The 25,589-nt window shown below is 38.1% G+C and overlaps 1 protein-coding gene across 5 annotated transcripts in view; it reads left to right on the top strand.

The window, feature by feature from the left end:
- Positions 1 to 5,879: 5,879 nt before the first annotated feature.
- CHD1 (chromodomain helicase DNA binding protein 1) overlaps positions 5,880 to 25,589 on the top strand; it is a 54,625-nt gene continuing 34,915 nt past the window's right edge. For 2 of the 5 annotated variants that reach the window (XM_085567259.1, XM_085567260.1), the window contains exons 1-2: positions 5,880 to 5,966; positions 8,261 to 8,468. In XM_085567259.1, the coding sequence (XP_085423385.1) occupies positions 8,416 to 8,468 (53 nt within the window). In that variant the 5' untranslated portion in view covers positions 5,880 to 5,966; positions 8,261 to 8,415. Of the gene's footprint in view, positions 5,967 to 6,152; positions 6,500 to 8,260; positions 8,469 to 25,589 lie in introns of those variants that run through there. The other 3 variants (XM_021546224.3, XM_021546226.4, XM_085567258.1) reach the window with 2 other exon arrangements.

The raw sequence follows: 25,589 nt of genomic DNA, 5'->3' as shown, positions 1-25,589 counted from the left end.
CAGGCACTGGTCAAACAATTTCCCTACAGCGCATGCTGGAGCAAGTTTATCTTAATGGAACTGTGGCCCACATACAAACCATGTTGAAGCAATTTGTGAAGAACTGTATCCCACAGAAAGGACCCACCTGGGTATACTAGAAGAGTGTGATAAGGAAAAAGGGGCAGAGAGGAGCTGTTATGGGTTGATCCCAGCAGCCATTTCCTGTGTTCTGGCACCATTCAGGGAGAGAAGTCAGGATTGAAGGACTGAAGTTGAGCCTGAGAAAAAGAAGGAGGATGAAGAGAAGGCAGTATAGATATTTTGTATTTGTTTTCCACCATCCAGCTCTATTTTAATTGGCAATAAATTAAATTATTTCTCCCATGTCCGGGCTGTTTCTGCTGTGATGTTACTTAGTAGGTTTTCTCTCTGTCTTTATCTTGACCCATGAATTTAATCTAAATTTCTCCCCATCCTGCTGATGTTCAGGAATGAGAAAGCAGCTCTGTGTGTGTCTGGCAGGCAGCCAAAGTCAACCTACCATGTGTAGTGGAATTAGTCACAAAGAAGAAACAGAAAAGTCAGATAAAAGGATTCAGTTTCATTGACAGACAAGCTATAAGGACAAAAATAACCTGATCACTTGAAAATACAGACTGTAGCAGAATCAAAGAAGAAAATGTTAAAACTCACATTAGAATTTCTTGTTGCTCATTACACCTTCTAAGAAAGTCTATGACACTTTCTAACTTTACAGTTCACAACTCCCAAGAACTCACATAACTTTAACTTTTTTGCTCCTGCCCACACATACAGCTTCATATTTTCTAGCACATGATGTAAACCCTCTTTTGTACTTCCTTGCCTCATATGATTGGACAATGGAGTCTTACATGCTAGTCTGACAGCAAACGTATTCCTCTTACATTCCTTTAAGCTTTAGGGTTGACTTAGATCTCTTCCGCCTCAAGAAATAAATCCCTGTCTTTAAGGTGTTTCTTCCTACTAAACTGAGTTCTCAGCTCTACTTCTAAGTGGAATCATTAGCTTCTGTAATATTTTGGAATAATTAAGGCTTGGTATCAATAATTTTGGAAAGAATTTTTATCCAATCTTGTTGGTAAGACCTGGAGACAAGTCTAATGTATTTTAATACATTAATGATCTGTCTTAGACAAGACTTCAGGAATCTGAGGTCCCATTGCCCTTCTTTTATTTACATTAGCAGTAAATGAATGATGTAATTAGTTTAAAAATCAACCCTGAGAAAATAGATACATAGACACTGTTATGTCTTTAATGTCTTGCTGCTAAGTACATGCCGTTAACACTTCATAGACATTTTTTTCTTCTGATGCTGTTGTATCCTTTTAATTCTAATTTACTTTGTCCTGCAGGAATATTTTGAGGATTAAATTCTGAATAACAGTACAAACACTTTGAAGTAATAAATATATTCTGCATTTTTGCGACTCTTCTCAGCTTCAAAATCACTGCTTTCCATCACTCACTATAGCAAAGAAACAGTTGGTTTTGTTGTACAGAGCAATATAGTGCAGGTCTTTTCTAAACACCCCTTCATGTTTTATATGTTATATGGTTAAGTACAGAAGCATGATTCCTCTTTCAGACAGTGCTCCTGCTTATCCTTTATTTAGTAACTGGAATAAACTGTTAACGTATGATTCTTTCAAATTATTTAGTCTTATTTTCCTAACAGCATTAGGATTAAGTAACAAACCTTAGCTTTGAGCTGAAATCTGCACACTCTAAAAGCTCTACTCAGAGAGACTCAGAAACTGAAAACTGTTACTCTTTATAAACTTATTATAGCTGTAAATACTGAAGTACCAAAAGATTATTCATTAGTATAACTTCTAGCATGACCTACCCATTATACTGCCACAACTCAGAGGTTGGTCCAGTTGGTCCAGTTAGAGAATTGCATTACTCCAGTACACAGGGCATAGTTCTCAAGGTTTTGGCCAAATGTAACCAATATACTAGCATAAAATATGTTCATTTGTTAGAACTGATGCCTAAGAGTGGCATTCCTGTAGCAGAGAGGATGCTCCGAACATCTGCATTTGTAAACACTTGTAGTGTAAGATCTGTCAGATTGGAATATGAGCAGGGGAAGCTTGTGACTGAAATAGGAATGCAAATAAAATTTCCAGGTGTAAATATAGTGTTATATATAGTAGCATATATTTATGCCATTTTATCCTTCTTAACTTCCAGTAAATTAGAAAAAATAAGGCTACAGTGACGTACTACAAAAAATTGGCATTTTGTGCATAAGGCTACAAAACAATGCTTATCAAATGAAAAACAGGTTAACGTATTGTCACAGAGGAGGGCCTGCAGCACAAGAAGTGCCTTATGGTGGGAGCTCATTAAACAAGATGCATATTCCATCAGACCTACCCAATATAGTGCCTTTTGCTGTGACATTCTACCTGTCAAGTGTACCTGATCAACACTCTACAAACCAGGCCAGCTGGCCAGCCACGTGAATTCAGGAAGACATGAATGAGACTTCTAGAAATTTATGATACACCACCAAGAAAACAAGGAAATCAAGAAAGGTGACAGATATAAAAGACTTGGATGATATAATTGTTGCAAACCCTGAAAAAGGCAGTCTGCCCTAGAAATGGTATAACAGTTCTCTAAAGGAGAGTTATAGCATATTAAACCTACCAATATGTAGAACCTGACATATTTTGTTTGTTAATATCTAAGGTTAATATCTAAGAAAAGAAAAAAAGTATACTTTACACTCAATTTATAATTTTGTTAGCTAAACATTGAGAAGAAAACAGTAACAGACATAATGCTTATTTGACACCTAACATATACACCCTGCAGCTGCTTTTGGAGAGAATTAATGCTTCCAGCAAATCTGTGGTAACTTAGGCCAAACAAAACAGTATTTTAAAGAAAAGTGTGAACTTTTCTCAGCTGTCCTGATGCAAATTAACTTTAAAGGCTCATTATAACCATATAAATACCCCTGGTTTTATTACTCATTTCAGCTTTTCAGCACGATGTTCAGCCAATGCAGAGATAATATATTTCTGTAGAGGTCCAATTGTGTACACATACTCTGTTCAGACAAGGCAGTAATCTGTTAAAACTGTAGTTGATTGCAATGTGCAGTTTTAAGTGAAGCCTTAGTCATGCTTATCCAGTGACCAGTTTGTTGTTCAATTTAATTAAATTAATATAGTTAAGAAATTTTATGCATACATTTTTACCAGCCAAAGGTGTTATTTTTAACTTGAAAATAATTTAAATAATGTACACTTTTTTTTTAGGAATCATGTAAATAATGTAAGAAATTTATAATTAAATAATTAAAAAGCCTTATGCTTGGTTGGTCATACTTAACCAACGTATCTAAACTATCACTATTTCTTTTTTCTTCCATAATTCCACTTTCTGTGCACTGCAGTTACCTGCACTTTAAGTATTGGCAGATAACTGACATTTAACTCTAACAAGACTTTGCATCTTGCATAAACTTGTTTTGGAATAACCACTTCTGCCCAACTGTTTGTGAAGACCTAAGCAAATCACAGATCTAAACTAAACTGATTTATAACAAGAGTAATCTGAAAGTGGCCCACAGACTAAACTGATAAAAAATTCAGACTAGCTTTTTCCCCCTGATCTGAAGGAATTGGTTAAAGATGCAATATGAAGAAGTTCTAGCATGAGAGAAAAGTCCTTCTCTCACATGGAAGGACAGTGTGAATAGTGTCTCCAGACACTATTTTGGCAAATTTTAAGCACTCTAAGTAACAACTGCTGCTACTATCACAATACACAGGGATCACAGCATGTGCAGCTGCATGGTGACCTGGTTTAGACACTTAAGTAGCTAGTTTTTGGCTCTCATAGCAGATGAAGTTGGTATCACAGCAGTTCTAACTCCGGTTATTTAAACCATTGTGAAAACAGACCTTCAAAATGGATTTCCAAGGCTGCGAGCTGATAAATTCTACTAAACAAATCTAGGTAAAGAAAACTGAAAAATCCAAGATTATTAAGTAAAATACAACCAAACATGAAGGTGTGCTAATTTTGGCTGGGATAAAAATTAGTTTTCTTCATAATAGCTGAAAAGAGGCTATGTTTTGGATTTTTGCTGTGTGAAAAATGCATATTTTATGATTGGTTTTACGCAAATGTTACAATGAATATTATATGTGTAATGTTAGAAAGTTATGCTGTATTAATTATCTTAAGTAGTGTGTTAAATACAGTTTTAAGTTAGAACATAATTATAACATAAATAGAAACTCTGCAATGTAGGATTTTTTTACTAGCTCAAGCAATAATTAAATAATCAAGAAATTCTTTGCATAGAGATGGCAGTGATGGGGCCCATAAAGAATTACTCCCTCCTTATCAGAAAAGACAAACATTCTTCCACTTCTCTCTGTCTTTATGGAACCACCAGGATTAAGGGGAAGAAGTTGACAAAAACCAGAAAAATTCTTAATTTGCAAGGAATGTATGCCTCATGTATGAGATATATGAATATGCAACAGGCTATTGCTTTTAAGGTTCTTCCTTTGTTCACAAGGCATGCTTGTTGTGGCTTAAGTGCCCGAGAGCATCTGGACATCCATAAGTCTTTGCTTTTTATTCTCTTGTAATTGTCCTAACTCTAAATTTTTATTACTCTAATTGTATTACTGTTTTTATAACCTTTTTATTATTATTAAACTTTTAAAATTTTAAAAACCAAGTAATTGGTGTTTTTCACATGCTGGAAACAGTGTTGATAAAACAAGTATGTTTTAATTACTTCTGATCCGGGCTTATGCAGAGTCAGAGCTTTTCCTGCTCCTCATCCCATCCCACCAATGAGGAGGCTGGAGGTGTGCAAGGAGTTGGAAGCTAGGATAGTTTAGCCCAAATGACCACAGGGATGTTTCAGACCGTATGGCATCATGGCATCATGCTCAGTATATAAACTGAGGGGGAAAGAAAGATGGTGGATATATGATAGAGCGCTGCTCCCCTAGGGATGGCTGAACAGCCACCTGCCCATGGGAAGGGGTTAGGTATTTTTTTAAATTTACTTTAATTTAAAAGTTATTTTTATTTTGACACTCTTCAATTTAAACTTGAGTCCCATTGCTCTTTGCAATATCACAAAATATTCTCCATTAAGATGACTTGGGCAAACTTCAGTGCTTCAGTAAGGAACATAGCACAATTATCCCTTTGTTGTAAACTTTAAAGCTGTTTTCTTGTCCAAGCAATTCCTAAATGCATCTTTCTTAACTCCAGAGGGAAATCTTTTTCTCTGTCATTCATCACTGAAATTTCGTGGTAATCGCCACGAAAAGTGAGTGTATATGAGAACTGTGAGAACTGAGTGTATATGCCTCATCTGGCCTCTGCAGCTCCTTATTGTTAAGTGTGACATGCAACATCACATCATACTTGGTGCACTCAAGGTTCCTTGGTAGGCTCCAGGAGACCTAACCAACTCAGCTGCAGGGTGGTGTGTACATCAGCTGTCCCACACATCACTGAGCACCAAGGCAGCCAGCATTGCTCACCCTGAAAGAGCAACCATGTGTGTTGTTTTTTCGGGGTTGGGTTGTTCGGTGTTTTCCAATAACGACCACGCATCTCATTACACCATGCTGATGGGCTGGCAAGGAGCGGGCGTAGATATTTGGATCAAGGAGGAAGCCAGCTCCCTGCCAGGGAACAGTCCAAACCTCCCTAAGCACGCTTCAGCACCGCTTGTGACCGCGTGAAGTGAGAAACGCGGTGCGTTTTTCGTCAGGCCGTGATTTTACACCGAAAACCGCAAACAAAACGCTTGCGCCGCGCAGCGCAGTATCAGGCGGCCCCCTCCCGGCTGCGGCCGCGGCACTCAGCTCATGGCGCCCATCGGGCAGCGCCCTGCGCTCGCACACCGGATGGGAGCTTTCCCAGCGCTAGGCAGAAGGGAGGTAAGTCCAGATGGCGGGCGGGAGCTGCGGCGACCCCAGCAGCTCCCAGAGCGACCGCACGGCTTCCGCCGCGCTGTCCGAGGCCGGCGGCGGAGCTGCTGCTCGTCGCCTCCGCCCGAGGCTCCTCCTTCCGCTACCGGTCGGTCCCAGGGCGCAGGGCTGACATCACGCCCGGGGTTTCCTTCCGACCGAGGGAGGGGGAGGCTGAGCGGAGCGGCGGCGTGATGGCGGCGGTTGCTCGGACTTAGGAGTCGGCGGCAGAGCGGACCTGAGCCTACTCCGGTTCTCCCTGCGGCCCTCCCAGCGTGGTCCTGACCCCATTGTTCGAGCGACAGAGCGAGCGACCCCGCGGCGCGGGCAGCGCGGAGCCGGCAAGAGCAGCGGCGGCCTCCCGGGCCCGGCCGTGGCCGCGGGAGCCGCCCGCGTCTCAGGGCTGCGGTACGAGCAGCAGTACGCCTCGCGGGGCGCATCGAGGCCTCAGGCCTTGAGGGGGCCCGGGGAGGGTTGGGCCGGCCGGGCCCCACACACGCCAGGTAGGCAAAGGCCGCCATGCCTCTCTTCGCCGGCCGGGAGCTGTGTAGCTGCCGGAGATGAAAGCCAGAGGGGGGCGGGCGGTGCGGAGGAAATGCAGCCCCGCTGCCGGTCCCGAGGGCGGTCGATGCCGTGCGCTGGGCTGGCTTGTCGGACCCTCTGCCTGTTCTCCGCCGAGAGGGAGGTATCCTGCGGGACTGAGATGAGCAGTGCGGTCGAGCTGCTGCCCGCGCGCTCCTGCGGGGGGAGCCAGTGCGGAGCCGTCTGGGGGCCCGACAGCGGCTCCGCTCCGGGCCGTGGGGGGCGCCGGGGGAAGCGATCGTGGAGGGCGGCGGTGGTGGCCTTGGAAGCGCTGCCAGAGAGCGGCGCCCGTGGAGGCCGCGCGGTTTGCGGTGCAAGCGGGTGGCGCTGCACGAGCTCCCTGTGGGCGGGCAGCGAGAGAGCGGCGCGGGCGGTAGAGGATGAGAGTCGGGACCGGATCGGCCCGGAGCAGAGAGCGGGCAGCGGGGAGAAAGTTTTGCTGTCGCCCGCGGTGTTTCCTGGGTACCCTAGGCGCGGCGGTTCGTGCCGTCGCAGGATCGCCCGGCGCTTCAGTACTTCCCCGCGGGCTCCCCAGTCGCGCTTCGCGGCCCCGCTGTGGCGGCGGGGCTCCTCCTGATCGCTCTCTCGTTCCTCATTGCCATTGTTCGCGGTCCGGAGTAGCCCGGCGGTGGGAGCGCAGGGCAGTGCCCTCCCCAGAGCGAGAGTTTCTTCACCAGTGCCTCGATTGGCTCGGGTTGGGCCGTGGCTTGCTTTTGGGGAGCACCCTGGGGCAGGCAAGACCCTAATCTCCTTCACACCACTAATTCCTTGAGGGCGCGAGTTCATCTGATCCCTTGAGTTTATACTTGCAGCCCATTTACCGTGACCTTAAACTTTCTCTGGATGCTTCAAATACTGACTGCATAGTAATCAGGACTAGGGACTGATATATGTGGAATAATGATCATTCCATCTCTGGGATCGTGCTGGTTGGATTTAGTGGGAGCCCGTGTACAGTCTTCCTGCTGCTGCCCACAACTCTTAAGTGGGTAGCATTAAGTGTGTTCTTGGAAATGCTTGCACTATATTTTGGGTATGAAATACATTTTACTGAGAAGATCTTGGCAGAACATTAATCTTCAAGTAGGCATTTTTTCTTTACTATTTAGATCTCTTTTGTCCTGAATTCAATACTATGCTCAAAGTTAGGACACAACTTCTTGTGCAGAAAGGAAACTGTTCTCACCCTGCAGTACTAATGAAAATGTAATTGCTGTAATTTTTCCTATTCTGGAGTTAGTAGTTCAGCAGAAGTTGCCATCTTTAGAGCACCATCCATGAAAAGTTGCATAAAGAAGTATGGCAAAAAGAAGTGTATGTTGGAACCCTGTTGCAGTCAAACAAAAAGCAAGATAGTTTTCCCCTTTTTTTTGTGCATTTTATATAGATCTTCCAGTTTTAAAAAAATTATTTATATGAAGACCTGTTGTTCTCTGGACATTATTTTTTGTTGTTTTCACAGACAGCAGGAAATATTTTTTTCTCAGAAAAGGAAATGGTAATAAAATGATCAGCCATGAACAGGTAACACACACACAAAAAAAAAGAAAATTTTGAGTTACAAACATGATATCAAACATACCCCCTTTCACTCTTAGTGGAAAAAAAAAGTTTATTTTTAGTATGTCTTCAACTGCAAACATACATTAAAATTATGTTAATGTGTTCCTTACCTATTTTAGGTATTGGGAAAAATCTTGAATACCCGCCGAGAGCACTAAAGCAAACACATACAGTGTTTGGAAAACATACAGAGTAGCAAGAAGTGGATTCCTGATATCTCCCTTGTACCTTGCGTGGACTTCTATTTATTTTTTTAAACTTTTTAATTTTTACAATGAATGGGCATAGTGATGAAGAAAGTGTAGGAAACAGTAGTGGAGAGTCAAGGTAAGCACTTGTTTATTTCAGTTATTCTTGGCTATATATTTTTTAATATTTTGTGTACTAAAATTAAGTTATATCTGAACTGAATGCTGAAATGTGGTTTGCAGGCAGATCATAGGAAGACTGGTTTTGCTTTCTTACAGGTGCTTAATCTGCTTGTTACGTTCACATTATTTCAGCTAAGAATGGGAGTGATCATGTACATGTCTTACATAATAACGCTGAAGTGGTATTAAAGCCATGTTGGCATCCAGCAGCATAGTATCTCTTTTGAGGGGAAAAAAAGTGCTTGAAAAAACAAATTCAAACAAATTCAAACACATTGAATTAAAGTGTTAAAGCTGTCCTCTATGAATGTGCAAGGCACACATGCATAATATATGTTGTATAAAACCCTAATCGTTTTTTTTTTTAGTTAGTTTTTTGTATTTATATTTTATAAAAGATATAATATTTATACTTATACATATGCATTTCTATTTATTTTAGTTGGTTGGTTTTTTTTTTTGGTCATTCTTGAGAGCTGTCAGACTTGTGTAGCTGAAAGTGTTAACTTTGTTTTTGGAAGTGAAAGGACTGTTGTCCAGCTGTGCTCTTAACTAAAAAGAAACCCAAAATCAGTACTCTAATGTGAAATTACAGTCTTGGTTCAAATGTTTGGAAGAGCCTGATTAGAATGTCTTTGTGTCCATGCAGGGTGACAGCCAGTTGTAGGGGATGGAATTAAGTTCATTTACTAGAACAGTTCCAAGTTCAAAAAGACTCTCCTGCACTACAAAGTTTAGATTTCTAAAACTGGAAATATGATAAACCTAGAGGTTTAAAAATCAACTTACCAATAAAAGGTGAGCATTAGACTAAGAGGTAGTTTGTGACTGTGCTGTTTTTCTGCCCCTCTTCCTGTCAGATTACAGCCTGTTCAACTGGTTAGCTAATTCTGTCAGTCAGAGGGCCATAAAGAAAACTACATTCTGCAGACTATGAAACTTCCAGCTGGGTAGAGAGAGATCGGAATTATTGCCTCAAGAGAAGAAATGCAAGAAGAACATATAAGTGCCAGCTAATCAGCCAGCGTGTGCTGGCCATCAAACTTCTACAGTGTATGATGGACTGGGAAGACAGGGAAGAGAGAATTGTTTAGGTGGCCCTGGGTACAGATCACAAGGAAATTTATGAACAGTGAAACTAAAGAGACTTTTATAATTCTTGTGTATTTTTATGTCAAGCTTCCTATTATATGCAGAAGTTTTCCTAGAAAGACAGTAGATTTTCAATTTTGTGAATAATTTGTAAGCTCTAACACATAGTAATTTTTGAAGATTTCTGCTTCCTATAAAGTTGATACTGTCACAGTTAAGAATCAAGTTTGAAGTCTTTTCTGGGGTAAAATATTGCTTGTTACTTCAAAAAAAAGGGAAAACAAAACCTTCCAAAGAGCATGAACCTACCTGGGACAAGTTATTATGTGAATTTGCTTACTACTTGAAAGAAGCCACCTTGCTAAAGATCTATGGAGAAACTATTTTGTATTGAACTGTGATTGCCCATAACTATCTGTATATCAAAGTTATTTAAAAGCTGTAGCAGTTCATAAGACTAAAGCAATTAAATGTCATAAAGTTCCCATGAATTAAATGAAAAACATGTATCAGGAGAATGCACAGTACTCAAAACTTCATATTTGACTGGAAAGTGAGACTTTATTCTTCATCTTAAATGTCCTTCTGAGCACATCTTAAAACTTAGAAAAATTTTTAAATCAACTGTTTTTCTTAGGCTTATGTTGCTTGATAAGCCCATAGTCTAATTCACAAGCAGGCCTTGGAAAGTTTATTTTCATGTTCATTATCAGAAAGCTGTTTGTGTAAGTGAAGCAAGAAAACTTGGCATTTTAAATGATGGAACTCTCTTTTGTCTAACCTAGTTCCATTATTAAAATAATGCAGAATATTTTTATATTACTTATCCTTGGGTTATAGCTGAGTTTTTTACTTTAATATGTAGGTTACCAGTACTCTAGATGATTTTCGCTCTGAGGTGAGTACCTTAGCAAGCTGCAGCTGTAGACAGATACTTACTGTAACTTGGAATGTGTTGTTGTAATTATTCTTCAAATCTGGATGTGTGAATTTTAGAGAATGGAGATAGAAATTGGCAGCAGAATATGTTTACTAAGCTTATAGTGATCCCAGAATGCTAGGGATGGAAATGAAGTAAGTGAAGAAAGTAATTGAGAACTGCTACTGGGAGTAAATTGCAAAGAAGATCAAATTGAAGGATTAGTAGGAAGCAAAAGAGATGAAGATGAGTACAGTGTTCATCTAAGCAGCAGAATTAATGTTAAGTAGTAGAACTCTGAAAATTTGTGTCAGTTTGTGAATTTGATACTTCAGTAGCGCAGCAAGGCAGTTCACTTGCCTTTGGTGTATGGTGTCAACTTCCATTCCTCTCATTCTGGAGTGATTATAAATACAGCCTGATGTAGCAGAGCCACCATCATTACTTCAGAAACTTAAGCAATTGGTCATGGCTGGTTTTACAAAAATACAGCAGCACATGGTGTTTTATGGAAACACCACAACTTAAAAAAGTTGTTGAAAGTTTGTAGTATTCTCAGCAGTAGGAAAGCTAGAGAAGGGGCTGATCATAAACCTTTGACTTAATAGACTGTGGTAAGGGATTGTAGCTTGCCTTTATTCACTGTGTTAGGGTTTGTTTTTTTCTAAAGAAGAATGAACAGTTTGTCACACTGCTTCATACCTTTCCAGCATTGTATCTATTCATCTGTCTGATAGATCACTAGAAAACTTTCCCTGGTTGCAGATGTTGGTCCTGAAGTTCTGTTTTGCTGCAAGTGGAAAAGTGCATGGCCACATGATTTGGACTTTTCTTGCCTATTTCAGCCTCTGAAGCTCTAAATTAGTACTAGAACTGAACATGATGGAATTATTGTAAACATTGTTAACTAGTCTTGTTGCTTGGTGTTCAAGTTCCTGCCCAGTAATCACAGTGGAGTCTACTTTCCAGTTTCTTATTTACTAGAAATAACTATTCTATAATGTTTTTATGTAGCTCAAGGTAAAATATCAGATATTATTCATCTGGATAGCAAGTGAGTGTAGACACAAAGACTTACTAAGCAGTATGCTGAGAAGCTTACTCAAGCAGAGCATCTTTGTATAGTGTTCTTGACAGCATTCAGTACAATTCATCATCGAAAATCTAATGTGAATACGTACATTTGAGTTACATAGCAATAAGAAAGCTTAATCAGCAAGGAAGGACAGTTGTACCTGAACTGCAAGACAAGTGCCAGGTAGAACAAGGACTGCAGCAGTGAAATGTTGGCACTATTTGAATAACAATCTGATTGTGTATCTCTTTGCTCTTGCATTTCCTGTCTCTGTGCTCTTCTTTCTGCAGAACAAGGCATAGAGGACTTGAGCATACCTTTCTTTCCTAGGTAAAAAGGCATGCGCTCAGTGTTGCTTGAGTGGAAGGTAGCTGACCATTTTTGCAGGAAGCAGAAAGCAGCTGCTTACACCAAAGACTTCTACAAGTCTTTATACACTTGAAAGTTGATGTTAAAAGAAGATAGGAATTTCAGTGGGTTTAATTTGTTTTGTGGATTGTAATCTGTGGACCACATAATTAAGTAAAGAGTAAAGACTTGATCAACAGGCTTCAATTTACTATCTAAATGCATACCTTCCATAGAAAGTAAAGAGGATTTGCTTAAAGCTGCGACTTTAGGTTCTCGCTTTCATGAAATCTAAGTGGGAGTTAAAATAGAAATTGACCAAGGATATTTGCAGAATTACTTGAATACAGAATTGCATGCACTGGCATCCTTTTAGTAGGAGTTTAATAGATGACATAAATAAAAATGCGTGTATACAGCAAGAGAGAGCATGTATGTAAAACTATATATTTCAGTACATACATACTGCATAGGAATTCTCAGATCAACAAAAGTACCTGAATGGTAAAGAAGACTGTTGGTAGCATGTACTGTAAACAGGTAGTAGATAAAGCAAGCTCTTTGTAGTATTTTTCTCCTTAATTAACAAATTGTTATTTTATCAGAAACAATCTCTTACAGAATTAAACATACTAAAGCATGATAAGGTATCCAAATCAGAGTTAAAAGCATCTTTTCACTTTTTGGAAGAATTCAGAGAGATCATGTATCCAAACCCGAGTTGTTTTTTGTTTGTTTGTTTTTCCCTGGAAACCTTCCCAACTAAAAGAAAAAATTAAAAATTTGTCATCTGGCTCTTGATCTGCGTGTGATCTTAAGTTTGGTTTTGGAACTCCTGCTGAGTTTATCCCTGTTTTTTGTCTAACCCAACTGGATGTCACATACCTGTACCACATATTTTAAGTTAAATTTCTTTATTCTGAGAGTTTCAAGATTTTAGCTAATGGAAACTTTTCATGTTCCTCAAGACAAAGTGAAGTGTTGTGGTACTGGCAGTATATACATCAGACCTGTCCAGATGGTGTCCTTTGGCTGCTTCAACTGTTTTCTTTGGTTGGTTGGCTTTTTGTTTGTTTGTTTGGGGTTTTTAAGGTTTGTTTTTGTTTGCTTGTTTATTAAATTCAATGTAATACTTTCTTGCTGGTAGTTAAGGAGCTTCTGGTAAAGATACTGTGTTGCTGCGGGATCCATCTGTGTGTTGAAGGTTTCTCAGATTACATAAGAAAGTAGTAGACCCTTGAGTAATCACTGATACCTCCTGACTGTGAAAGGTTCTTTGTGCTCTTAAGATGTGTGACTTGCACCTTTCTAATAAAGACTTGAAATGTAGTTCATACGGTCATGAAAGTTGGTAGGTAATCAGTTTAATTTTGATAACGTCGCTTTGCTTACAGTAGTAGCAGCAAATAATTAGTCTGCAGTACAGGAAACACAATGTGTTAGACCATACCAGGAAAATTAAATTCAGTTCATACTCTATAATAGCTGAGGATAGGAAATAACATTTGAAATAACATAACAATTTGATACTCTTTGTGCCCTCTGTTCTTTGCTGGCAGTGATGAGTAAGATCATGCCACCTTATGCATTGTAATTAAGTTAAATAGTAAAAATTTCTGGAAGAAATAAAGCTAGAAAAGCTATTTACTTAGCATTTGCCTATAAAAACTTACTTGTGATTTTGTGAGTTTGGCATTAAGTGTCTGTTACTTCTGCACATTTTGAATGGGTTCTTCATATTCCTTTGCTTTTCTTCCTTCAGCTTGTTTTTAAAAACCCAACAACCAAGCATCAAAGGAGACAGTCAATTGTCATCTCAGATCTAAGTTTCAAAGACTCTGCAGAGAGTAATCTCTATTTTTTAGTGTATTGAACTTTAATTTGCTTAAATTGTTACTGTGTCTTACTTGCCTTGCAAGAGAAGATCGCTAAGGTTAACATCGTCTAATGAATGCACTGGAAATCAGTGATGTTAAATTAGCTGTTCTTAGATCAGTTATTGTCCTGGACAGGAATATAAATTTTCTATCAGCTCTTTCACAAGGTGACTTGTTTAGCTTTCCATTTTAGGATTTGTGTTCCTAGTGCCTAGTTTCTCATTGTATGATCCTCTCAGGGGCACTTTGTTCTAATGTTCTAAAGGATAGGTGAAGCTGAACTTAAGGCAGCTAAACTAAGAGCTGTGTGGTAGGATACTTGCTTTAAGCCTGTCATTTCTCCAAAGTGTTCCCCAGTTTCATTGCATAGATATTTATTTGGGGGAGTTGGGAAAAAAAATTATATTTGTTTTAACCTGTTACCTGCTTTGTACCTTCTTTAACCTATGTTGCTTTTCTTTCAAGGAGTTCACAAATAAATACTGCATTCAAGCATAGATTTGAACATGGAGGGAGTACCCAGAGAGAGTATTCATTTAAAAACAACAGAAAAATTCTTTCAGGGTGTATCTAAATTCCATACCAAATCAGATTTGACATCTGCTGCTGTAGAGATGGAGCTATCAAGGGCTAGAGGAAAGAGATTTCTTAAGTGCATATCCTGGAAAGTGTTCTTTCTAGACTTTACACCTCATTTGTCAACATACATTAAACTATTTTTTCATGTAGAACTTCCATCCTGACACCCGCTCTTCATTTTCAGTATATGCTATTGTCCTGCTACTGGAAGTTACTGCTGACTGCTAAGTTTTTCATTGTTGCTGGGGTTTGTTTGCACAGTAAAGAAATTGTCTCACTTCAGCAGTATCAAGGAGATTATTAGTGCTTTATCCATCATGTTTGTTTCTATTTTCCATATCCATTTCCATATCCACTGTTCTGCACAGTCTTTTATACTAGTCTTAGTTTAGTTTGGAGATGTGTCTTGGTTTGAAAAAGACAGGTGTCTGCTAAGGAAGGCAGGGGCCTCCCCTGAAATTGAAAATGTAAACCCCCTCCCTCCAAATTGTTATAATTTTGAAATTAAGGGGGGCTCTCAGGCACGAGATATGGTAGCAGGAGTTTGGGAAGGAAATAAACAATGCAGTAATATGAAACAACATGGACAGAGTCAGAATACAACCTGACACCCTGTTGGTCAGGGTGTTGGTACAGTCCAATTGAAATGGTGGTCCTCCTGGAGGGACTGATGTGTTCTGTTGAAGCAGTGATCTATTTGAAGAGTGTAGTCTTCCTCTGAAGATCCAGTGCTGGTGTAGATGGGCCTGGTCTTCCTCTGGGAATCCAGTGTAAAAGGCAGCTACCCCTCTGGGAATCCAGTAGAAAAGGCTGTCCTGGTGTCCCAAAATCTCAGATTATATCCAGTTAGGAATGCTTGGTTCTCTCTGGGCAGAGGATCTCGAAATGGGATCAAATAGTTTTTATCAGTCATGGAGTGACACTCAATGGCCCATTAACAGCAGATGTGTCCCCAGAGGGAGAATTGGTTGTGGAAGAGATAAAGAAAACTGCATAATTAACAGAAGATAACTGCCCTGCCTGTAACAGATGGCAAACAGAATACTGACATTACCTTGCAATCTAGCACAAGAGGGGAGGCTGGGTTTTTGAGTGTTTGTTTTTTCTGTTTCAGTTGGGCAAAGTGAATGCAATTTAAGGTTTCTTATTCAGGAGCATCTTTAAAGAAATAATGACATTTTTGTATTACCTTTTAAAATATAAGTAATGCAAGTAATTTGCTTGAAGGTGGAAGAGGGAAGAAGACTTATGTGACACAGAAGATTAAATTTTGTTTTGATTAATGGAGTTAAGTGCCTAAAAGTGTCTAAAGTGGTTAATCTTAGCGAACATTTTATTACTGTATCTAATATAATAACACCTCTGTTATGTAACTTAACTTGCTTTTCCCTGTTTCCATCTGCACTTTATGTTGTGGTCTTGATAATGTTTATAATTTCTGGAGCAATTTGGCTTTTTGAAATCCCAGTCATCTGGGAAGAAGGTAAGAAAAAAAGGCAAATTGGACAATAAAGTGCAATTTTGAAGAGGCCAACAGTTCAAGGCCAGAGCATGGAGGGAATAATAAACATAATGTGACATGGTGAAGTAGAGTGAATTTGACAAACACAGATTCATGACAAACATTCTCAGTTAACTGAGAATGAAGTCTGTTATGCTGATAATTGCTCTGATTATGTTGGGTAAAGTGACTGTTTTGCCTGGAGACTTGAATGAAAAAAGTAGGTTCCAGCTTTTCAGTGTTCTGTAGAGAGATCATCTTGACAAAGTTTGGAAAGGCTGAGGGAGAGACAGATGTAGGTCCTAATTTGTGCTGCCTAAAATTAAGTTTTCATTTAGTTGCCAGTTTTAATCAGGGTGGGGGTTTTTTGTTTGTTTGTTTTTGGTTTTGTTTTTTTTTTTTTAAGAAATGAAAAAGTAGATACAGATACTCAAGCAAAATAAAAGGCTGGTTAAGTTGTATCTAGGCTACTTGTCCTATTCTGCCTTAGGTATGTCCAGGAGTAAGGGCAAGGTGTCCACTTTTGTTGAGTGCTTTGCTGAGTTGTTTCCAATGGGGCAACTTAGGCAAAGACCCTGGCTTGTATAGGAAGAATTGTCAAGAAATAATGCACTTGGCATCTCTTTTTCTGTAAGATGAACCCTTAAGAGGGGGAACCAGAAGCCCTGTTCCTGAGAAGGCATTTGTGTGATAGCATTAGACAGCAGCAGACAGCTAATTGTTACGGTGTTCTAATCAGTGTTTTAGGAAATATGTAATGTTTGTTGCCATTCTTCCCTTAGACATAAGCACTAGAATCTCAGTAATTTGTAATGTCAATTCAGGTGATTAATTTTGTGAAAGTCAGTGTTGCTAATTTGCACTAATGGACATTACTTGTTGCAAGGAAAATTGGTCAGATTAGGGACCCTAGTTAAACTGTATCAGCTGACGATTAAAGTTTTTTGGCTAGAAAGTAAATTGCTTATAGGCTGTGCCTGGAAAAATGTAGATGAATCCCATAGGCAAATCCCATGGAAAATAGAAAGCAACCAGATACTATGGCTACCTCACTGCTATTATCTCCCTGTGTTTTTAATATCGTCATTGCAGAACTTAGGTTCTGTTTCTTAAATGGAGGTAAACTGCCTTTCTATCAGACAGGTTTTTTGTCTTGTAGCAACGTTTTTAAAAGTCAAATTTTAGCACAGTATGAAATATTCTCACTTATCATTTGGTTTGCAGTGGTAGCTTCCATTGAGTATTTTCAGAAAATACATAATTTCTTCGTATTTTGTATTTCCTTTCCTTTTCCACTTCAAGGAAGATTAAATCATTTATGAAATTCTGCTAATACAAGTTGTTGAAATCAGAGATTTCTGTTAAAATATTACTTGTCTTCATACTCTGAAAAGCTTTTAGACCTCTCTCCAGCTGATAATTATTATTTTTTGCCTTGTTATAGCTGGTTGTTGGGGTGTCCCATTTCAGGAGATGAAGAAAATTCAGCTGAGCTACTAAAAATCTGTCTGAAACACCTGTATGTACTTTCCCATGACCTTCAGAAACTTAAACAATTGCATTTCAAAAACTGGTAAATGGGTTTTACATTTGCTCTATCCTGCTGCCTGTTTTATTAGTCACATCTGCAGTTCCATGTGCTAGGGGAAAGGAGAGATGGTGTTGCACCATGTAGTACATGTGCTAAAATTGAGTAATACCAAAACCACCTTTTTCATTTTAAATCGGTCTAGGGTTTTCTCCTAGATTCTGTGTTTATTTCCACTGGTTTATTCTGTCCTGCTTTCAGGATAGTAGTCTTATGCAATACTGCCTGATCATTCCTGCTCATTTCTTCCACATTTTAATAGATGCTTAAGAATGTTTATGAGAACAGAAGCAGTTTTGAAAAGCTGTCTTCTCTCTGATACCATCAGGGTAAGTGGAGAAAGCAACAATACCATTGTCAGAAAAAGTTATTTTTATATCTCCTCACCAACAGGTGAATGTATTGGTGAGGACTGAATGTGTTTTCAAAGTGTGGCAGGGCATACTGTTCCCAGTATGAATTGTGTAAATATTTCTGTAACTCAGAGCAACTCACAGTAATTAGGAGCAGTTAAAGAGAAGTTTTACAGTTCTGTTTCTTGTTTCTGTGTTCCTCTTTTACTGTGAGGAAATGACAGATGTAAATGCTGTCTTTGAATTCCCATGTGTAAGTGTATATACCTCTTCTTAAGTAATTAAATTTCTACTCTTTAAGTTTAGCATCTAGCATACTAGGATTTAATCTGAATTATTGCTTATGTGGAAGACGGTCATAGTTAATTTTGCAAAAGGGATTACAGATTGATGGTTGTTTTTAATAAGGCTTGCTCCTTTTCTAGGTTGAGGAAAAAGGAGGACAGCTCTCCTTTACTTTTTTTTTTTTAATGTCTTAGAGCACTGGTCTCCAAAACTGTTGTTTGTGCACTCCTGTCAATATTTCAGTGTGCATCTCAATGTATATATATATAATTTATGAAATATATACATGTAATAATACTTGTACTACAATCTACCTTTATAAAGCATATACAGGAATTAGAACATTTAAAAGTATGATATAAAGATTTAATATTGGAAAATATTAGCTTTTTATTGATAAAAGAACCCTTTTAGCACTTACTAGAAAAATATTAAAAATATTCTTGTTTAGTAATATCTTAGTTTAGCATTTTATGACACAGTGGCTTGACGGTATGGTTCTTCGTTAAGTTTATTTTGGTACTTTATTTTAATGACTAGCGCCTAGCAAAGATACATAGCTTCAGATGGAAGAAGTGCATTGTGTACTGCACTTACTAAGTCGAAGTACTATTTTTTCAGTCCCATGAACTAATTATGTGAAGTTTTTTATTAAATTTTGTCTAGTAAATTTCCAAGTACCCTGTCAGTCATTTCATGCATGTTAATCTGAAGGGATTGCAGTTTTCATGTTTTTTAACAAATGAGTTCAAAACCCACTGAAACTTCTTGGAAAAATTTTTAAAAGTCTGGGAATTTTTATCTCCCAGCTTTTAATGTGTATAGATACAATAGCTTTTTTAGGTAACATGCACTGGTTTTAGTAATAAAATCATGTAATGATGGAAACCTTTCCAAACATCTGTTTTCAAAATGCTGTCTCTATGGCATGAGTTTCTTTTGAAAAGCAGCTGCTTTTTCACTGTTAAAATGTCGCCTTCACTTGGAAGGGATACATAAAATCCGTTTATTTTTTTCAAAAATATCTGCAAGGCAGCATATTACTGCTAACAAATTATTTCCACAGAAATAGCCAGTATATTTGAAGCACTCTTCTTTTTAAAACAAACACCTTCAGAGCTTACCGAGAACTAATATTCCTAGTCAACAATGCTTCTTTACAGTTCAACCTCTTATGGTATAAATATTTTTTATGTTCATTTCCTATCTTGCTACAAAGTATAGTAAATATTTTACTATTTAATGGACTTGTTTTCATAAAATGAAGAACTTCAGTGACTTCCTGCATTCTTCTGACTCCAGATTCTTTGCTGCAATAGCTTACCTATTATTGATGGAGTGGATGACTTTATTTTGTACTGCAACCTCTTACTGCCCTTACTAGACTCTGTTTTTTATTCTAGCCAAAGCAACCACACATTCCTAGTTACATTAGCATAGTTTTTTCAGAAAACTTTTTAATTTTTTTTAAATTTAAAAATTAGTTTACTGTTGATAATTTCTCTATTGCTTTTCCTTTAGTGACTTAGGAAGAGTAATTTTTTGTGTACCTCATTACTGAAATTCCTGAATTTGAGACATGTTAGAAGCAACTGTACCTTCATCCAACCATAGAGCAAACCTTCTTATATGGATGATGTTCTAATACTTGTTTCTTCAAATCTTCAGCAATGTTTTCTATGCATCTTTGACACATTTGTGTTTGCTGTCAAAGAAATGTGCTTCAGTTTGTCGCTGTAGTTTTCCATGCATTATTTTAGTAATTTTTAAGCAACAAAAATTAAATTCTCAGATGGCATGCTGTTTTTTTCCCCTGGATCTTACACAAGAAAACCTCAGAGCAGGCTGCTAAACATTTATCATTAAATTAAATAATTTTTTTAAGACTACTATTGCATTACTTGAAACATTGCTGGAAAAAATGAAGTTTTATCTTTGTGTTCTGGATGGTTAGTTTTCAAATGTTTTGCTAATTGTGGTGGTTTCATGCTACCATTGGCTAATATCTCAAGTTATGATACACATTTAGGGTAAGAGTAAGAGTTAACATGGGTAAGTAGTATTTTGAATAGTCTTGATTACTGAAGTTTTCTTTAATCCAACTTCTTGTCAGATGTCATTAAATTGTCTCTGTTTCTTTGAAGTGTGGCTTATAAAGAGGCTTATGAAGAGCTTGTACTGTAGTAGAAGTGTCAGTACTGCCATTGTCATTTCACATACACTCACAGTACCTTCAGTCCATTGTTTCCTTACAGGATTCTTTTTAAACTACTCCATTCTGTAAGGGTTAGTTTGGTTAAAAGGATGTAATACTATTCAGGAATCCACCTCATCAAGCAGAGACAAACTGCACACAGGTCTGTCTCACTGCACACAGGAGTGGAGTGATCGTGCCACTGTCTGGTTTGTGAAGCACATACTTCCTCCAGGGCCCCTCAACTGCCTTATGTGACACCAGCCCATCAGACATACAAGCTGAATAAACTTACAAGTGTCAAGCCATTTATTAAATGCTTGAATGTTTGTAGAGTTGAAGTTGTGATTTGGGGTCTACCTCTGTCCCCCCTTCCTTTCTGTCCTTCCTGTCCTCCGGTCCTTTCCTTCTTGCATTTCATGGATTGTTACTTTGGTTTGGGTGGGGTTTTTTGGTTTTGTTTGTTTGTTTTAGATAAAAATAAATCTAAATATCAGTTTCAATATATTCGTTGCATAACCCCACAAATTGTCTTATGAGCTTGTGCGCACTCCTCTTTGAGAACCATTGTCTTCATGTGCCAGTTTTATCTCGATGGTGAACTGTGGTGAGGCTGGGAGAGGGGGAAGCTCTTACAAAGTACACCTTAGCGCAAATGCTGCAGCTACAAGGCTGGCTCCTTAGAGCATGATAAAGCCTTTAGGTAAATCCTGTCGTTCCTTGCATCAGTTTAAAGTATGGATTGTCTTTATCACTAGGAAGGCTGTCTTTAAGAGATAGTTTCTCAGTTAAGTCCCGAGGCAGGGTTACTCTGGCTCATGTGATAATTCAAAGCAATGACTCATTGTTTTGTTTAGGTCATCACTACATGTGAAACAAAAATAAAAGTACAGATAATGTCCCAGTGATGTTACATCTGCAGAGGGAAAGTGCTAGAAATCATTGGTCTCTGTGTGTTAAATTGATATGATGTAGTAAACTGCTAGTATCTATGCTTAATAGAAGTTGAAATGGAAAACTGCTGCTGTATTGGGTTTTCAGTAAGACTTAATTTTTACTGCCTCATTTTTCCACTGTGGACACTGCTTAAGAGATGTGGCTAGAAAATGCCACAGATATATTTCACTTTTCCATTTGTTGTGAGGTAAAATACTTTATTCTCCTCTTTATGTAACTCTTCTCCCCTTGTCCCATGTAAGTCTGTGCATATTTTGGTGAATTTCTTCATTTTTAGAAAAGGTTGCATAGGTCTATGCTTTTAGTTCATTGCTGCTGCTTTCTTACAGGTGTTTTGTAAAAAACAAATAAGGTTCTCTGTTATATTGAAAGTGGATCATTAGTTGAGTCTGATATTAGTCTAAAATTGCTTTGTGTGAAATATGTGAAGAAACAAAAAAAACCAATTGATAACTGTATTTTTTCTGTCTGCCTTGTAGAGACAGAGCTTAAGAGCTAATTAAGAACTAATTCTTAGACTGAAAAATTCTATTCAATTTCTGTTTGAATAGATACCTAGTCCTGTTGGTTTGTAGAGGTTTTGTTGTTGTTGTGTTGCTACAAAAATGTTTTCTTTAAATTGCTGTGTTATACCAAATATTATCATTGGAAGTGCTAGACCCGTATTTTACTTTTTTTAAGTATGTGAAAAGCAAAGGGACAGTATGCATCCAGAAGTATATAGTATTTTGATATTGGCATGAACATGCTCTTTTTTGGATCTTTGACTTATAGAAAGAAAAATACTAATTTTCTCTCTAATATTGAAAATACACACTGAAAACTGAGCCTTAAACCTGTAGTTCTTTCTGTAGGTGTGCTTTTTGTCTTTTGTGCCCCATATCTGTTACATATGTCTCTGGAGGAAGTCCTTTGATGTATGGACTGTTGCAGCTATTGAGGATTTGTATCTCATGCAGTGCTGCTTGTCTGTACTGTCTTAAAGATCTGTAATTTGTCTTTATGCAGAGTTTATTTATTATTTGACTTTCTACCTCCTTTGCAAACAAGAGCTTTAGGTTTGACTTAAAGTGCTATCTTCGTAGAGTTTGTGCCCCCAGGTTTCAGGTTGAAACAGTGTATGAAAGTACATGATAAAAGAAACATTGCTTTGGTAGCTCTGGGAGCCTGTCATTTACTTGTTCCGTGGCAAGTCAACAGGCAAGAATTCAACAGGGAAGTCAACAGCAGACATGAAATGAAATTAAAACCTATTTGTTATTCTTACCTAATTTTTTTAATACATGCTGTAGTTCCATGAAGATATCTGGAGCTATGTGGTGCACAGGCAGAACTTGGAGTTCATAGAAGTTTCACACAACTGCATTAATTTGGACGGTTATAGTTGAAGTAAGCTCTTCCCAGCATAGACTAGTGTGTTTGAACTCCTGTAGTGTTTTTTATGAGTTAGTTTCAAATGCTTTATGTATGTATGTAAACTGACATAGAATACTAAGCTTTGGTAAATGTTTCAGCAAGTCATTGATGTTACCCTGGTTGTAAAATTATTTCAGGCTACACATTGTGTCTTTTCTCCTTTCCTTGTTCTGATTTGACACTGTGGGATAAGAAAGCTTAGGAAGATATTGCTGCTATAGTGTTTGAATTTCATATGACTATTTTTTTTCTGTTCTGTGTTCTGTATGTTAATCTCTGGTAGGGATCCTACATTGCCCTTTGTGCATGGTGTCAGTATGGGCAGCTCTGAATCAGTGTGGTGAACTTTATTACTTGTTTTTTCTTCTTGTAATTTCTCATAATTTTCTTAGAATTTCTCTCCCCATTCCTTTTACTTCTATGTGCAGGTTTGTTTTGTAGTCTTGCATTTATTAGTAATGTGGTTGAATTAAGATTTTTACTCTTTGTCAGATGTTACTGTGAGTTGTGATACAGTTGAGTTGTATTAGGTTGCTCTTCTTCATATAAGGCCAATTTATTTTGAGTAACAAGGATTATGGAATAGCTCTTTGCTGGTCCTTCTCATAAGCCTAATGAAAATTCATTGCCAGACTTAGAGCTTTGAGGAGAGCTAGATGGCAAGATAAGGAGCCCGTGTTCTTTTTTCTGGATATTGTACGATCTACATCAATATCCACATGTTGATGTGTTGGTACTGTTTAACAGAGACTTTAGATGATAGTCAGCTGATCTCTTAGTAAATAATAAGATCTGCCATTAGCTGTTTTTTTTTTCCCATCAAACTCTACAGCAAATGGCATTATCCACTAGACTTTTTTCCCCCTATTTCAGTCCTTTTGGAACTTCCTGTGAAGAGCATAAAACAACTGAAAGTTTCCCATCAATTATTTATCCCTGGAGATGTCCAAGAGGCATTTGATCTGGTGGTGGGTGATGTGGTTTAGGAGTTACAGTGGTAGTGCTGGGTTCAGTGGATGATCTTGAAAATCTCTTCCAATCTTGATGATTCTGTGATTCTATCTAATCTGTGTAATTCTTGCTTACACTTGCTTATCTAAGTAAACAAATTTTTTTTAAGTTTTCTACCTCTCCACCATTCTCTTCTGTATCTGGTTTAGATGTTTCTTATAGTGTTAGTAAGTTGACCAAGATGTATTATTCCAGTGTTAGTTTCCCCATGCTAGCTTAGACAACAGGCACTTTGTTTTGGTTGTCTGTGTCTCTCTGAGCAGTTAAACACATGGTTAGCACTGTATTAGTATGTGTGAACTATTTTACTGCTATGTGGAAAGCTGACTTAATTACCATCCATATGGCTTAGTGTTTTGCATAAGTTGATTTGGTAATCCATGTTATTAATGTCCTCTTTGAGCAAGCCTTGTCCTGCATAAAGGTACTTGATTCCTTTCCCCTCCTTCAAGGTTCTTTAGGATTTGCATATTTTTGGTAACTTTTTCTGACTGGTACTTTGGCTGATATTTACTTGTGTCTCTCCATGCTGAGTTTTCTTCTGTATACATATTAATTTAGAGTTAGTGCTGCCTTCTGTAGTCTCTCTGACATGTATTTATGCCACTTTGCTTTGCTGAGAAATATGGTTGTTTTGTAAAGGTGCAATTCACCTAGTATTTAAGGTAAGGCAATATTTGTTTGCAAAAACTCTATTACAATAGTTTTTCTTCTGTTAAGAAGACAATCATGGAGTGTCATTAATTTCTGGTGTCATTTAACCTCTGGTGATACATTGTAGCATCATAATCTGTATCCTGCTTTTTGGACAAGTGGGGTTAGTGTTACAGCACCATATCTGAAGTAAGACTTTGATAAAAGAAAGTGGAAATTTCTGAGCAGCCTTCTTGTTTCCCAGCTTTCCTCTCAGTAAGTGCAAAGAACCAAGTAGCAAGGTGTTTCTCCACATCTTGCCCTTCAGAGCAAGGAAGCTTCACTGTGCTCTCTTTGCCCCTCTTTATTTTCATGGTTGCTGGTTGCAGATGGCTGATGGAGATACACTCTGCAGGGATCTGTTAATGAATAGCTTAATTTCTTATTTTCTGACAGAGTTTTGTTGGTGGCAGCAAAAGCAGAGGAGTGATTTTGCTTTGCTCTGTAGTTCTAAAATAGTCCATTAAGTATATTCTGTGGCAAATGATCTCCTGCACTTCACCTCCAGCTGATTGTCAACTAGATGAATTGTGCTGGCAGAGACCAGCTGGGATTTGGTACAGTTTTGGCTTTAAGGTTTTTCAGTTCCAACTTCATGTTTACTCTGGTTTTTAAGCATTTGTGTCAGTGTGTACATAATTTGAAATTATTTTGCAGTGTGTACATAATTTGAAATTATTTTGTTTCTTTCTCATGATAGCTTTGAAATTTAGTATTAATCTAGTCAGGAATTTTACTGACATTTCAAACTCATCTATCTATGAAAAACAAATGCTAAAATTATAAAAGAAGTAGCTTTAATTAATGTGTGTTCTAATTATGTTAAATCTGATGTAAAGTGAATATGCAGATGAAATAATTTAGACTGCTGAAGTGTATGCCAAGTGCTTTGGTAAAAGTCATACCACCTCTGACAAATTAAGAGTTGTCCATGTAGGAAAAATTTGTGCTGCTCTTTTGACAGAAGACCATAGTCTGTGCAGCTTTTTGTTTTGTTTTAAGGGCTACCTTGGCTTTATGAAGATTGAAAACAATATCGGATAGTCTTTTGTGAAATAGACGGAACCATTAGCTAATATGGCATTTGATGGTGCTAAGCAGGGATTTAGAAAGGGTGAAGCTCAAGTTTGTGTGGCTACAAAGCATTTCTACCACTTTTAATTCCCCTGTGTGACACTACTGTATTAAT

Source organism: Lonchura striata, chromosome Z, assembly GCF_050655825.1.
Source record: "Lonchura striata isolate lonStrDom1 chromosome Z, ASM5065582v1, whole genome shotgun sequence".
NCBI classification, from domain to species: Eukaryota; Metazoa; Chordata; class Aves; order Passeriformes; family Estrildidae; genus Lonchura; species Lonchura striata.
This window is presented reverse-complemented; position numbering and strand designations above follow the sequence as displayed.